The sequence below is a fragment of the Pituophis catenifer genome, unplaced genomic scaffold (genome assembly GCF_029215685.1).
Source record: "Pituophis catenifer annectens isolate HBS135680 unplaced genomic scaffold, rPitCat1.0.hap2 SCAF_8, whole genome shotgun sequence".
NCBI lineage: Eukaryota > Metazoa > Chordata > Lepidosauria > Squamata > Colubridae > Pituophis > Pituophis catenifer.
This window is the reverse complement of record NW_027256888.1, coordinates 70,427,018-70,443,046: the sequence shown is the minus strand read 5'-3', so window position 1 is coordinate 70,443,046 and position 16,029 is coordinate 70,427,018. Positions and strand designations below refer to the sequence as shown.

At 40.8% G+C, this 16,029-nt stretch overlaps 1 protein-coding gene across 4 annotated transcripts in view; it reads left to right on the top strand.

Annotated features, from left to right (window-relative positions):
* The window catches only part of AFF1 (ALF transcription elongation factor 1), a 159,258-nt gene that overhangs the window by 112,465 nt on the left and 30,764 nt on the right, over positions 1–16,029 (top strand). For all 4 annotated transcript variants that reach the window (XM_070948867.1, XM_070948866.1, XM_070948869.1 and 1 more), the window contains 2 exons: positions 8,690–8,744; positions 9,881–9,918. In XM_070948867.1, coding sequence (XP_070804968.1) covers positions 8,690–8,744; positions 9,881–9,918 — 93 coding nt within the window. The remainder of the gene's footprint in view (positions 1–8,689; positions 8,745–9,880; positions 9,919–16,029) is intronic.

Genomic DNA, 16,029 nt, shown 5'->3' with positions numbered 1-16,029 from the left:
AATAAGTCTATATATATAAAAGCCAAATACCACACACTCATTACGAAATCTCCAGAATGGTAAAGCCTACAAACTTGCAATTTGGCATGTGTGTTCCTCTTGGCTTCTAGGTACTCGCTAAGAAAGGATTTTTCGAAATGACCATCAGATCATTAGTATTTCACATACAGTATTATATTCACACACTCTGATGCTAAGGAGTTAGACGTTCTACTCCCCCTCCCCACCTGAAAAGAACTCTGTTCCAACTGCCAGTTGCCTATATATTAACATGCTCTGATGCTATGGAGTTACACATTCTACATTAAGTTTCAGGCTGTAAGTGTCAATTTATCATGCCCGATCACATTTATTTAGTCCAATTTATATGCCACCTTTCTCCGGAGACTCAGGGCGGCTGAGTTTCGTAGCGAAGCTAGTCATAAATATGAACCAGTTGCCAAGCATCTAAATTTTGACCACGTGAGCGTGAGGCAAAAGTGATAACAGTGAAAAACGGTCATGAGGCGCTTTTTTTAGTGCCGTTGTAACTTTGAACGGGCACTAAATGAACTGTTGTAAGTCGAGGACTACCTGTACAGTAAATGTACAAAATCACCCTCACGGTTTTTGAACCGTGCAGTAAGCGTTCTTTCAAGAAAATACATAATTCAGACTGTTGCTACCGGGGAACCTGGTGTTGCCCCTCCGGCCTATCTCATCCCCCAGAGGAGCACTTTAAATCCATATAATTAGCGACAGATTGGTTTTAGAAGAGCAAGGAAAAAAAAAAGTCAAGCTCTTTATAACCGAGGATGAAAGGGGATTTACTCCACAGGCTTTCGAGACAGAATTGCTTGTGTGTCTTCCTGTGAATCATCGGTCCATACCCCATGCCAAATTTAGAATAGCGGGCTTAGTTGCCCTGGAGGATTTTGCGCTCTGATATGAAAAAAACAGTTCCAGTGTTTTGTCTGCATCCTTTTCGATTATGTCTGGACATGGGGTGTAGTCTTTGGATGTGACTGTGCTTTAAAATGGCTAATGCTTATTTTATAAGGGCAGCCAATACCCCGGGATGCTCTCCTTTCTCTTGCCAAGGAAAACTTGCATTCCCAATTAATCAGAATGGTTAACTACTCTGCAAAAGTGGGGAAGAGATTTAATGATAGCCATATCTCCTCCTGTTATTTAATTATTGAGTCTACGGTCCTAAATTATCTGTATGTAGTACCCCAATACTCCCTTCCCTTCCCTTTAGCCTTCCCTTCCCTTTAGTCTTCCCTTCCTTTCTCTTTATCTCTTTCCCTTCCTTTCCCTTTATGCTTCCCTTCCCTTCCCTTGTGACCACCTGAAATCCCAGCTACCTTGAGTCACTTCAGTTGCATAGCATAGCCAACTAAAAACAAGCAGCATTTGTGCTGGTTAATTAGAGGCTGAAATCCCTCTGCATCTGTGCGCCCAAATTAAGCAGTCAGCTTTACAGAGCAAACATGGATTTCCCAAAGGGTTTTTTTTTTCATTCTTGACTTTGGCTCTCAAATTTAACACCTGGCTTTGCTGGAATGGAAGCTTCTTTTCTTGTTTACAAGAGCAGGGGCAAGCTCATTGTTTCTAGTTGGCAGTGACTAGAAGAGAGGTCAGACAGTTCCTGCATGGAGAGTGGATATTAAAAAAAAAAAAAAAAAACTTGCATGGGTTCTTTTGTTCCCCAGTTCCTGCAAGCCTAAAAATTCAGTACCTTTAAAAAAAAAAAAGAAGAAAGAAATCTGGTGGTGGTTTTGCTACTGTTTTCTCAGCTTTGCAGCGCTAAAAATTATACCTGCACTGTAAGTCAAAATTTAAGAGGACAGATTTTAAAATATTTGAGAAATATTCTCAGGACCCTTAATGCATTTTGAAATTTCACCGAACTTGAATCTCCAAATTTTAAACGTAGAATGGATCTGAAATGATTTGTTTAGAAGGCAGAATTCAGGGGTGAGCTTTTGAGAAAATGTAACTTCATTAAGTTTTGCTTTTCCTCTTAAAATTTGCTAGAAAATTTTCCCTACAAAATGTTTCTTCACATTTTTCCAGGTAGACTGATGACTCATGAATGGAGTATCCGTCCTTTCCTGGCAAAAATCCATCAATTGCAAGGTTGTTGCTGCATTATTCATAGCTTATCTGGAAGCTATTAATAATGTGCCAATAGAGACAGTTTGTGTCTTGTCTTTTTTGAAGAAACCCATGCTAAGATAATGGGAAAATAAATAGCGTTCATCTTTGGACAATAAAAGTGGTCTTTACAATGGCATCTTATTTTAAAGAGGGGAAATTATGTTTTTATTTATTTATGTGCACACAAAGGCATACATACAAAATTCTCAATCTCAGTAACTCTTTAAGATGTGTGGATTTCGACTCCCAGAATTATGTGTTTTCCTGCTAACAGACATGAGACCAATTAGCAGTAATGTGCAACCACAAGCATGCACTGTTTGGTCTGTCTGTCTCTGTCTCTGTCTCTGTCTCTGTCTCTGTCTCTGTCTCTGTCTCTGTCTCTGTCTGTCTGTCTGTCTGTCTGTCTGTCTGTCTCTCTATCTATCTATCTATCTATCTATCTATCTATCTATCTATCTATCTATCCTGTTTCCCCCAAAATAAGACCCAACCAGAAAATAAGTCCTAGCATGATTTTTCAGGATGCTCATAATATAAGCCCTACCCCCCAAAATAAGCCCCAGTTAAGATTGTCAGCCAGATGGATGCGTTTAGTACCGTATTTTCCCCCAAAATAAGACATAACCAGAAAATAAGCCCTAATGCATCTTTTGGAGCAAAAAATAATATAAGACCCAGTCTTATTTTCAGGGAAACATGGTATCTATCTATCCTTTTATTTTCTTTAACATAAGGGAACATTGTGCTCTCTCTTCGTATTTCCCCCTAGCAGCAAGCTTGTGACAAGGGATGAACTTAAAGAGAGAAACTCAAAGTCACCCAATTGGCTTCTATGTAAAGAAGCACTAGAACGTATGGTCTCTAGTCCAGCGTCTTAACCATTATATCAAATCAAATGTACCAAACAAATGGCACGTAGGCTGTCGCTGATACCACTAGATGAGATCGCTAGGGCTTGCTGCCTTAGAAGAGTGAGGAAAATCCTCAGGGACAATTCACACCCTGGTCAGCACTTCTTTACCCTCCCTACTATCGGGAAGAAGATATAGAAGCATAGGCAGCTGCCCAAACAGGCTGAAGAAGTTTTGATCCGTGGGCTGTCAGACTCCTGAATGCGAAATAACATCATAACTACGTAGTATGATGGACTTGCATGGCCGGCACAGCGTGTAACATGTTCACACTGGTGCAATAGGACTGGGTATTTTGTTAATATGATTTATTGGGTTAGGGATTTACTGTCTTCACTGTGAGTTGTTTTGTGTGGGGAGGGGGTGCCCTGAGGGAGCTCAACCAATCTCTTTGTGCATATGTTGTGCACTGACAATAAAGGTTTGAATTGTCCACTGTGCGGAATGAAAGCCTAACAGTTCTAAACTCCTAGCAGGCTGTGGTTTTATCCTTTTGAACGATCCCTACTAATGTCTCATGAAAAGTTTCATTAAAGCATTCTTCCCGTGACGTGCTTAGATGAATGATGTGGCAACATGAAACCAGATCCCTGAAGTCCAATAGTTTAGCTCCATCATCTATTCTGCATGGTCTGTAGATCAGTTCAGAATACCCAGGAGAACTGATGAAGCATGGAATGAGAGAGTGGAATGTAACAAAATAAATCTTAAGTCTAATCAGTACCTGAAAGGGAAACTGTAAACGGTGGGATGTAAATTGATGGGATGAAATAAATTTTGTCCATTATTTTTTTTTTTTTGCACTTACTTCACTTGTGACTATGGTAAATGCACAGTCACCGCCCACAAGATCATCCCCGTTGAACGAAAGAATAATTTACAAAACCCTTGTACCAGTTCAGAACGTGGGACGTAAACCTTTCCCTTGTATGCTTTTGCTCTTACAATTCCACAATTCTTCTGCATGCTTTTAAACTTCCTTTCCTTGGATAACTGTGTCTTGTTTGTTTTATAGTTTTTGTAGAAATCGATACCATATAGAGCCAGGAAGAAAAGGAACATTCATGCAGGGGATCTTATTATTAACTTCAATAGGTAGCTGAAGGATTTGCCTTCTGGGGTTTTACTTATCCCGACATAATCCCTTGATATATCTCCTCCTTTACATAATAGGATTCATTGTACAATACAAATGCCGAAGGACCAAACTTCATTAGAATGTGTGTTTACACTAATCAAGGCTAAACAAGGGACTGATTTCCCCATTAGTAATTGTATTCAGTAACTTGCCAATGCCACAGAATTGTTTTGTTGTCATACGATTATGGATAATCTGGAGGCCCACCACAAAGACTGCAATATACAGAAGGTATAATATAATTACTTGCTACTAGTAGGGATTGTTGTTAGTTGCAAAGTTGTGTCTGACCCATCACGACCCCATGGACAACGTTCCTCCAGGCCTTCCTGTCCTCTACCATCCTCTGGAGTCCATTTAAGCTCACGCCGACTGCTTCAGTGACTCCATCCAGCCACCTCATTCTCTGTCATCCCTTTCTTCTTTTGTCCTCCATCTTTTCCAGCATTAGGCTCTTCTCCAGTGAGTCCTTCCTTCTCATTAGATGGCCAAAGTATTTGAGTTTCATCTTCAGAATCTGGCTTTCAACCATAGCCTTGACTATACGCACTTTCGTTGGCAGGGTGATGTCTCTGCTTTTTAGTATGCTGTCTAGATTTGCCATAGCTTTCCTCCCCAGGAGGAAGCGTCTTTTAATTTCTTGGCAGAGCTTCATTGAACTATGCAAGCCCCTTCACCATGACAAGTCCATGAAGGGGACTAGTAGAGATAGGAGGTCTCAATATGTTGGGTTATTTTAAATCTGCCATGAGTAAAACAGAACTTCCATAGCACAAACACAGCTACCATCTGAATTTTATTTTACCCCAATCCTGCAGTCGCTCTTTGCTATGAGCTGTATAGCCCGAAACGTATAAATTTATTGACAAATCTCTCTAGTTTTGATCCTGAATCCTTTCTGCCTAAAGTTGGCAAGGAGTCGAAGCTAAGATTTTTGCACGCAAAATGTGTGTAAATTTCAGCTGCTTTGTATATCTTCCGAAGGAGAAATATTGATAGAAATGATTAAAATAACTTTCAGACACTTTTCTTTAATACTGTATAGTTTTAAAGAGCCGTGGTGGCGCAGTGGTTAGAATGCAGTATTGCAGGCTAATTCGTCAGTTCGATTCTCACCGGCTCAAGGTTGACTCAGACTTCCATACTTCCGAGGTCAGTAAAATGAGGACCCGGATTGTTGAGAGCAATATGTTGACTCTGCAAACTGCTTAGAGAGGGCTGTAAAGCACTGTGAAGCGGTATATAAGTCTACCTGCTATTACTATTTCCTTGATCGATGTTGGTGAAAACTTAGATGTGTGTAACTTAGATTGTCTTTATTTATGGTCAAAAAGTAGTTTGGGTGCAATCAATGCTCAGGACAAAAAAATGTTCCCACTTAATAGCCTCGCATCTATAAAGTATCAAGATTATAAACCAGCCCATTTTGCTAAAACATATTTAACAGTCAATCATACATATACTTTTTTATTGTAATGACTGATCTGATAAGAGATTGTATAATGACTCTTGCTTTACTATTAATTGGGTTAGAAGGGATATTAATAGGTCTGAATGAGCATCTGCATTTTATCAGCAGTGCAGGAATTGGTGCATGGTTGCATCTGTTCCTCTGGCTGCACGTAGACCAATCTATTCTAAGGATACCTTGCTATATTTCTTTTCCAGAGACATTGATGGTAAGACATTCAGCAGAAGAGAAAGCTCTTTGATGTGAAGCATAAGCAATATTAAATAATAATGTAAAGATTCTTGGCCTGGCCTCTTCCCATCAAATTATTTTTGGTGGCTTATATCTTAACAACCACGACCTGACTATAATCTTAACCTTCTCAGAAGCTGACAGGAGAATCTAAAATATTAAATGCTGTTTTCAAGGTTTTTTTTTTTTCTTCCAAGAAATATAACCATTCAGGATACTGGAGGTTGAACTTTGAGATAAAAATCTCTACTTAAATCAATATTTTAAGCAACCTCATTCTAGGGCCATCACTCATTCTAAGCGTAAACACACAATGGGAATACATCAGAGGCAGGGGTGAAATTAAAAATTTTCCCTATTGGTTTTGTGAGCGAGGTTGGTGGGCGTGGCAGGGGAAGGATACTGCAAAATCCCCATTCCCACCCCACTGGGGCCAGCTAGAGGTAGTATTTGCCGGTTCTCCGAACTACTCAAAATTTCCACTACCGGTTCTCCAGAACCTGCTGGATTTTACCCCTGATCAGAGGGCCTGGAATATAGCTGTTAACATTTTTAATGAATAGTTTTCAGTGTCGGGAATCTTTATGGCTACCCACCTGAAAATTTTATATCATTTGACTGGTTTTCTTGGCCTTAAAATCTTCAAGCGCCACCCGTATGTAATTGCTGTCCAGTGGACAGGAAACTTGGGACTTAACCTGGATACAGGGGTGTGTGTGTGTTTGTGTGTGTATGTGTGTGTGTTAACTTTGCCTACATCCCATCCAGAAGTGGTATTCAGCTGGTTCGGGAGAACTGGTAGTGGAAATCGCAGGTGGGCCTGCCCACCTGCCCTGGCTCTATCTTGTCCTGATTAGGCACATTTTTGAGGCCGGGCGCATTGCGTGGAAGGCCCGCACATGAGCAAAGCACATGCACGGAAGGCCGGGTACATACGTGGAGGTCACATTTCCGGTGCTGGGTGAACCGATAGGTAAATTATGTGACTCCCACCTCTTATCCCATCCATACGTGTTTATGGACCATTCTCTTTGTATATATTCTCCCATTGAGAATATTATAACCTGTGCTTTGATATAAGGTATAAGCAAACATTTGGTAAACCCTGTTTGAACAGGGACGTGAGCAGACAATTGTCCTTGGGCATCCTGATAGTATCTTGAGACATAACAGACACTGTTAGCTGGAGGAATGTTTTAATCACCACAACCTGTGTATGGGAATTGAACTAATTATCGATTTAAGGTCCACAAATGTTGCATACAAGGCGTTCCAGGAAATGCTGGGGTACTTGCTACCTGCTCTTCAGCCAAAGAATAGAATAAAATAGGGTAGGGTAGGGTAGGGTAAGGTTGAGTTGAGTTGAGTTGAGTTGAGTTGAGTTGAGTTGAGTTGAGTTCTTTATTGGCCAAGTGTGATTGGACACACAAGGAATTTGTCTCTGGTGCATAAGCTCTCAGTGTACATAAGGAGAATAAAATACATTCATCAAGAATAAAAAGATGACTACATTTTAGGCACTCTAGTAATTTCCAAATACATGGCACAACAAACTTTTATCAATCACAGTTTGTGTGTGTGTGTGTGTGTGTGTGTGTGTGTGTGTGTGTGTGTGTGTCGCCCACAGGATTGGGGGAAGAGGTATACTTACAAAGGACTGCCAGCTGGCAGGCTTAAATAAATAGATCTTATCTAGAAACTCTAATCTCTTGTGTTTTCACTTGGATTTGTTATCCATCACTTTGTTCTCTTGGCTCTTAAAAGCATTATTTGTTTGGTAGCAAACCTCTGCCAGGGATCATCCCCAAAGTGATCGTATTTCCGCATTTTGAGAACAGCTCAATATACTGTACTCTTCGGTTTCTGTGGATATATGAAAAAAAAAATATTAACACGTTGAGCACAATGTTGAAGTTATTGGAAGGAGCAAAGAACTTCCTTATATTTTCAGAACTGAAACCAAAACATCTTAGGGTGCTATTTTAATGATTTTTATTTTTAACTCAATTCAGCTATGCATTTTTTGAAGGTTTCCTGCATATATCACATATAGATTCTCATGATTTTACAGGTAGCTTTGAAAAAATTAAGAGTTTTAAGTGTCACATATTTTCTTATTCATCACAGAGGTACTATTGAATTAATTCTCTTAATTAATTAGAACAATTTACTTTCTTATTTTAATTTATTAATTTGTTGTGTTACATATCATTAAATTGTTCTCGTTTGCTCAGCTGCTCACAGCTGTTCTCCATATCTCAGTAAATGTAAACTAGACATTAATATACCACGTTTCATTTTATGGCAAGCTTTAAGTAGTTTACTGTTGTGACTGACTTAAAAACATTTTGTTTTGCTTGTCAGAATTGTTTCAATGGCTAGGAATATATGACAGAATCACATTTATAGGAGCATATATTGTAGATTTTCTTTCATGGCATGGCTGTTTTATGTATTAGGCAATGCGTAGTGGAGCATGAATCTCCTTCTCTTTTGAGAGGATGTGGTTGGGTTGGGGTTTTTTTGTTTTTGTTTTTTGCAGTGCAAATCTGAAATTCGTGTTCCATAAAGAACATTTTCTGAAAAACTACTGTGTCCACCATAATTTGCCTAGAATGCTTTCTTTACTGAACGGGAAAGTTTACAAAGGTAAAACTTTTCAATCTCGCCTGTGAACATGGCATACAGAACCCAAAATCTTTGCAGGAGAATTAAGCTTGCATTTTCCAAAATAAATTTGTGGTAGTTCAAGTCTGAGTACTGATCTGCATTGGTGACTTCTTTGCCTTTCAGAACACTGCATAAAGATCTAGAGATCAGTGACAGTGAAGACTGCGACGATGACCAAGTTAGTATCTCTCTCTCTCTCTCTCTCTCTCCCTCTCCCTCCCTCGCTCCCTCCCTCCCTCCCTCCCTCCCTCTCTCTATCTCTATCTCTATCTATATCTATATCTATATCTATATCTATATCTATATCTATATCTATATCTATATCTGTATCTATATATATTATATCAGAGGTGGGTTTCAGCAGGTTCTGACCAGTTCTGGAGAACCGGTAGCGGAAATTTTTGAATAGTTCGGAGAACCGGTAGTAAAAATTCCGACTGGCCCCGCCCCCATCTATTCTCTGCCTCCCAAGTCCCAGCTGATCGGGAGGGAATGGAGATTTTACAGTATCCTTCCCCTGCCACGCCCACCAAGCCACGCCACGCCCACCAAGCCACATCTACAGAACCGGTAGTAAAAAATGTTGAAACCCACCACTAGATACATAGATACATACTCACCCTCCCTCCCTCCCCCCTCTCTATATGTGTGTCTGTCTGTCTGTCTGTCTGTCTGTCTGTCTATACACACACACACACACACACAACTATGAATCAGTCTTTCCCCAACCTTTATTTATTTATTAATTTATTTATTAATTTAATTTGTATACCGCCCTTCTCCCAGAAGGGACTCAGGGCGGTGAACAGCCAAAATTAAAAAAAACCATACAAATACAAAAGTTAAGATAATTAAAAAGAATTAAATCACTGGCTTCCCAATTTAAAACCCCAAATCCATAAAATTTAAAATCCCAATTAAAAACCATTTAGGCTAGGCCGCCTTGATGAAATAAAAACGTCTTCAGGGCTTTACGGAAGGTACGGAGGTCTGGGATCAATCGTATTCCAGGAGGCAGCTCATTCCACAGGGTGGGTGCCCCCACAGAGAAGGCTCGCCCCCTGGGGGCTGCCAGCCGACATTGCCTGACCGACATGTACAACTCACAAAATTGTGTACAACTCACAAAATTCCTGACCTTTGTGCTGTGCTGGCAAAGAATTTTGAGAGTTCTAATATAGTGCATCTGTAGGGCACATGGTTGGGGTAGATTAATCTTTCAAATACATAGACTGCATTTACATTTTTCTGTGGTCCATTTTCTGTATGGACTGGTTAAACTAAACTTTCTCTTTTTCATTTCCCTTTTATCAGGTTTCTGATAAACCGTCTTCCTCATCAACACCTCCAAGGTACAATTCCATTATGAAGAATAAGAGGGGATTGTGGGGAGTGGGGCTTGATGTAAACACTCACTATGTGTAACTAGAAATTTCTGTAAAAGTTTTCAGAGAGTAGGAAAAGTTAAATGAGACGAGTTAAAACTTTTCCCAGATATTTGTAAGGAAGGCCTATTTTGAAACCAACAGAAGCTATTAAAACTCGGAAAAATACTGAGTGTTGCTTGAGCTCAAAACCGTGATAATAAGAAGGAGCAAAACGGTTATGTCCTTAATAACTCACTGCACATCCAGTTTGCAGAGGGGATAGTAAATATGATAGGAAGTACCTGTTATGTATGCTAATATCAGCTCCATGGAGGAAAATTAGGTAGTTTGAAACAGTGCATATTCAGAAGTGTTCTCATTATTTTCAGAGCAGTCTCAAATATTGTTAAGTAATCTAATCTTGCCTTGCTGTAAAATCCAGCGTGGTTTAAAAATCAGGACTTGTTCTTAGCTAATTGTTCTTCTCCCTGCCTCTTCCAGCATATTAGCCATTTCTTTCCTTGTTGGCATTGTATTTTATTGCGAGTATACTGAGGTCATTGTAGAGTGGTGTGATAGCCTAGAGGTGGAGCTCTCGCCTCACAATCAGGAAGCTGTAGGTTCGATCCTACCGTAGGTAGAGGCAGATATTTCTCTCTCTGGGCGCAATGAAAATATATCTGCCGAACAGAGGTGGGTTTCAGCAGGTTCTGACCAGTTCTGGAGAACTGGTAGCGGAAATTTTGGGTAGTTCAGAGAACTGATAAATACCACCTCTGACTGGCCCCTCCCCCATCTATTCTCTGCCTCCCAAGTCCCAGCTGATCGAGAGGAAATGGGGATTTTGCAGTAACCTTCCCCCGGAGTGGGATGGGAATGGAGATTTTACAGTATCCTTCCCTTGTCACTCCCACCAAGCCACACCCACCAAGCCATGCCACGCCCACCAAGCCACACCCACAGAACTGATAGTAAAAAAAAATTGAAACCCACCACTGCTGCCGAACAAAGCTCCGCATTGGCGACAGGGAAGGGCATCCGGCCAGTAAACACTCAGCTCCGTTCAGTTGCCCAAACTCCACCCCGCAAGGGATTATGGGGTCATTAAAAGAAGATGATGATACTGAGGTCATTGTCCCAGAGTTGCAAAATCACCTTTTGCGACCTTCTGACAAGCGAAATCAGTGGGAAAACCAGATTCACTTAACAACTGTGTTACTGACTTAAGAACGGCAGTGTTTCACTTAAAAACTGTGGCAAGAAAGGTCATAAAATAGTGCAAACTCACTTAACAACTGTCTTGCTTAGCAATGGAAATGTTGGGCTCCATTGTGGTCGTAAATCGAGGACTGACTATGACACCTTCATTCTAATCTGCAGTAAAGTAACTAACCTACTTGAGTTTTAAAAAAAAACAAAACAAAAAAAAAACCCTAAGCATCTGAAAAGCCAGAATGGCATCTCAATAGATACTGTATGTATAACAGGGCAAAAGACCTTGGAATAAAAAGTTTTGCCCAAACAGTAAAAGTTTTACAACTAAACTGTGAATCTAATCTTGAGGGTATTTTTCTGTAAAAATTCATTCCTGCTTACTAGAAATATAAACACTGTAAGTTTTGAGCAGCATCCTTTCGGATAAAAGTATTGATTCCAAATGCATATTATTTTTTGGCTTATTTCCCAATAAACTGTTTAAGCAACTGCTAATGTTTTTCTCCATGATGCCTGAACTTGACACTAATAATTACCTTGTTCTTGAAGCTGTTGTATTCTTCAACTGTAGATCTGGAATTAGTAGAAAATTTGCCTTTAAGCGATGCAAAATCCACCAGTGTGGGCAAAAATTTGGGGGGAGGGGGGGGAAAACCTGTTCATTTAAAAAAAAATACATTAGAAAAGTACATGCACGCTGATAGCCCCCAAAATAACCAAATCTCAGAATAAAAGGAGATTACAGTTTAAATATGGAGTGTGGAGGAAGAATAACTTCAAGCAGTTTTGTGTGTGGGAAGTTCACTAACAAGCCATTAATTATATTGAAGTCAACTGATAGGTTTGAGTTGAATGCAAGGCTTGTTTCAGCATGTAAACCTTAAGATAGGGGCATTTTCAGCTAATTTGATATTCTGCTAGGCATTGCTTCACTTGTGCTAGTCAAATGTTTGCTATCGTTGGGAAAATGATCATAGGCTGTGTTTTGGACTGGTGTGTATGTGTGTGTGTAAAAATAATTAATTCATGCCAAGGTTTCTGATTCATGTGTAATGTGATAGTAAAGTTCTAGCCCAGTAGGTTTCACTGAAGGGTCTAGGACAGAGGTGTCAAACTCGCGGCCTGCGGGCCAGATGCATCACATGCTGGCCACACCCACGCCTAGTTTAGCGAAGGGGGGAAAAGTCACGATACATCACGTGATGATGCGGGTTTGACATCCCTGGTCTAGGACAACTCACCACGGTCAACTTCCGTGGGACAAGAATTACAGTAATATCAACGAAACGGTGGAACAGAATCATTAAAATAGGATACAAAAGGAGGGACAAAATGATAAAAAATTAAAATTATTTTCAATCATTAAATGGAATTGTTGAATTGTCCCATGGCAAGTTGGCTGGTGGGGAGTTGTCCCATTAAATTCACTGAAGCCGCTCCATGATGTAATCTAGGGTTTGATCCAGGGTTTGAACAGGGGAACCACAGGTAGTCCTCAACTTACGACTACACTTGGGACCAGACTTTCGGTTGCTCGGGGAGGCTGTTGTTAAATGAGTTTCACCGATGTTACTACCTTCTTTCTGCCAAGCTTGTTAAGCAAATCACTGCCATTGCTAAGTGAACCACATGGTCGTTAAGCAAGCCTGGCTGCCTCCATCGATTTTGCTCATCAGAACTAGCAGAGAAGTTGCAACCATCATCAATACATACCAGTTGCAAAAACCCCTGAATTTTGATCATGTAACCAGAGGGGATACTTGTGATAGTCAGAAGTGCGAGGATTGGTCATAATGTAATGCTTTGTAATGCTGTTGTAACTTTGAATGGTCACTAAACAAAAGGTTGTTGATCAGGGACTACCTATAATACAAATACCACAGGCGTGAATCAGCCCAAAACAATAGTTTACCTCCTCAAATTGGCCTCGTTTCTAGAAATAATAATTAAAAAAAGGTAAAGGTTTCCCTGTCAGCCGTGTCCGACTTTGGGGCATGGTGCTCATCTCTGTTTCTTGGCCAAGGGAGCCAGTGTTGTCCAAACACAATTTCCATGGTCGTGCGGCCAGCATGGCTATACACCAAAGGCACATGGAATACTGTTAACTTCCCACCGAAGTGGTAGCTATTAATCTAATAGGTGGAGTTTAAAACATATAAAGAATGCTTGCTGGAATTGGGTATGTCTAATTTAATGAAAAGAAGGATCAGGGGTGACATGAGAGCAGTGTTCCATATCTCAGGGGCTGCCACAAAGAAGAGGGAGTCAGACTATTCTCCAAAGCACCAGAAGGCAGGACAAGAAGCAGTGGATGGAAACTAGTCAAGGAGAAAATCAACCTAGAACTAAGGAGAAATTTCCTGATAGTGAGAACAATTAATCAATGGAACTGAAGTTGCAGATTGGGTGTCAAACACAAGGCCCGTTGGCAGGATCCGGCCTGCAATGTGTTCAGATCCAGCCCATGGGATTGTCCTGGAAAATGTAAGGGGCTGGCCTGCATCATTTTGGTGAAGAGGAAACATTGGGGCAGCATGGCTTCAGCCCGGTCTACCCAATGCGAAGAAGAAACATTGGGCCCGCGTGGCTTCAGCCCCGGTCTACCCAGTGCGAAGAAGAAACATGCCAGCAGTTTGGGGAGTGGTGTCAAGATGGCCACACCCACCCAGTCAGCCAGGCCAAGTGAGTGGCATCAAGATGGCCATGCTCACCCAGTCGGCCATGTCCGCCGAAAGTCAACCACAGAAGTCAACCACAATCCTGATGCAGCCCTCAATGAAATTGAGTTTGACACCCCTGTTGTAGATGCTCCAACACTGGAAGTTTTTAAGAAGAGATTGGGCAACTATTTGTCTGAAATGGTACAGGGTTTCGTGCCTGAGCAGGGAGTTGGATTAGAAGACCTCTAAACTCCCTTCCAACTCTGTTATTCTGTTAATCTACTTGCATTTGCGTGTTTTCAAACTGCTAGGTGGGCAGAAGCTGACAAGATCCGTGTCTTTAAACCACTACGTCATCACGCCCCCTATGTAATTATTTAGCATTAAAGTACCGTACTTATTATTAAAGTACTCATTCCCATTATTTTAAATGTATATTGACTGGATAAAGAAAGAGTTAGAAATTAAATGTTGTGCTTTTACTCCCACCAAGCACTGACGGTATATTAAGAATAGAGCACGTAACGTGTGCTCACAATCACACATGCTCTTGTTAAATATGTGCTGTAATGAATGAGGCCCAGGAGTGGGCTGCTGGGGGTTCGCAGGGGTTCAGGAGAACCTCTAGCTAAGATTCTGTGCAGTTTGGAGAACCCCCAAATCCCACTCCTGGCTGGCCCCTCCCCTCCCAGGAGTCCCCACGCGGCCCGTTTTGGATGCAGGTAAGTGCAGGCCTGTATGGAGGCTCGAGGAGGGCAGAAAACGGGCCTACCGGAAGTTTGGGAAGGCTGGAAACAGGCCCATTTCTGGCCTTCAGAGGGCCTCTGGAGCTTGGGGAGGCCGTTTTCACCCTCCCGAAGACTCAAGGAAAGCCTCCAGAGCCTGGGGAGGACAAAAATGCCCCCCCCCCAGTGCTATGGTGCAGGAAGCCGACTAGGCCACGCCCACCATGGCCATGCCCACCCAGCAACCAGGCAGAGAACCCCTTGCTAAAATTTTTGAGGCCCTATTGATCTACTCAATGATTGCAACTTCATTAGCTATCACTCAAATACTGCAGGAAGAAGAGAAGCTTTAGGTCAGCGGTAGAGCGCATTCTTTGTAGGATGACGTATGTTTCTATGCCTGGCACTTCAAATATTTCTTTGGATAGACACAGAGGCTAAGATTGCTCTCACAAGAATGCAAACCACGCAAACTTTCTGGACAATAAATTTCCTGCAAGATGTGGATCTCATTTTGAATAAAATATATCTTAAGATTGAATTTTTTAAAGCAAATCAAATTGATTTCTCATGTGTACACAGACTGAAGAATTTTTCTTTTGGAATAATACAGAACGGAGAGAAAAGGATGAAAATAGAAGGTTGTAGACAGATATATAACATTTTTCCTCAGGAAAATACAGGGAGTCCTGACAGCAGCAAGACTGCTCTATGCACAGAAATGGAAGATTACCTCAAGATTACCTCAAGCCCCACAATGGAAGAAATGGTTAGCAGAAATGGCTAAATTGACTGCTGTGATCAAAGGGAAAAAAACCCAAATACTTTTATTTCTACTTGGAAAATGCTTCTAGACTGTGCTTGAGGTGGAAAAAAAAATGAAACTTTGATTTTGGATTTTACCGATCAGATAGATTTGTTGTTATAGAAATGGCTAGTTTAAACTATTATGTAAAAATAAAAAGTTGAGGTTTGGTGTTAATGCCTTATTCTACTGCACCAAAAGGAGTTGGAAGTCAATGCTTTTTTCTTTCTTTTCCCCCTTTTCTTTCCCTCACTTTTCTCTTCCCCCCCCCCAATCTTTTACTTTTGTATTTTCTTTGTATGCTACATTATAAATAATAAAAAATAGTTAAAACATGGGAAGGAAAATACAGATAATCCTCAACTTACAATAATTCATTTAGTAACATTGGAAGTAAAAACGGAACTGGAAAAAAGTGACTTATGACCATTTTTCACACTTATGACCGTTGCTATAGTCACATGATCAAAAGCCAGACGCTTTGCAACGGACTCATATTTATGACGGTTGCAGTGTCCTGGGGTCATGAATCCCCTTTACCGACCATTCTGCCAATGGGGAAGCCAGATTCATTTAACAACTGTGTTACTAACTTAACCACTGCAGTAATTCACTTAACAACCATGGCAAGAAAGTTTGTTAAATGGGGGAAAGTTCACTTATTAACAACTGTCTCACTTAGCAGCAGAAG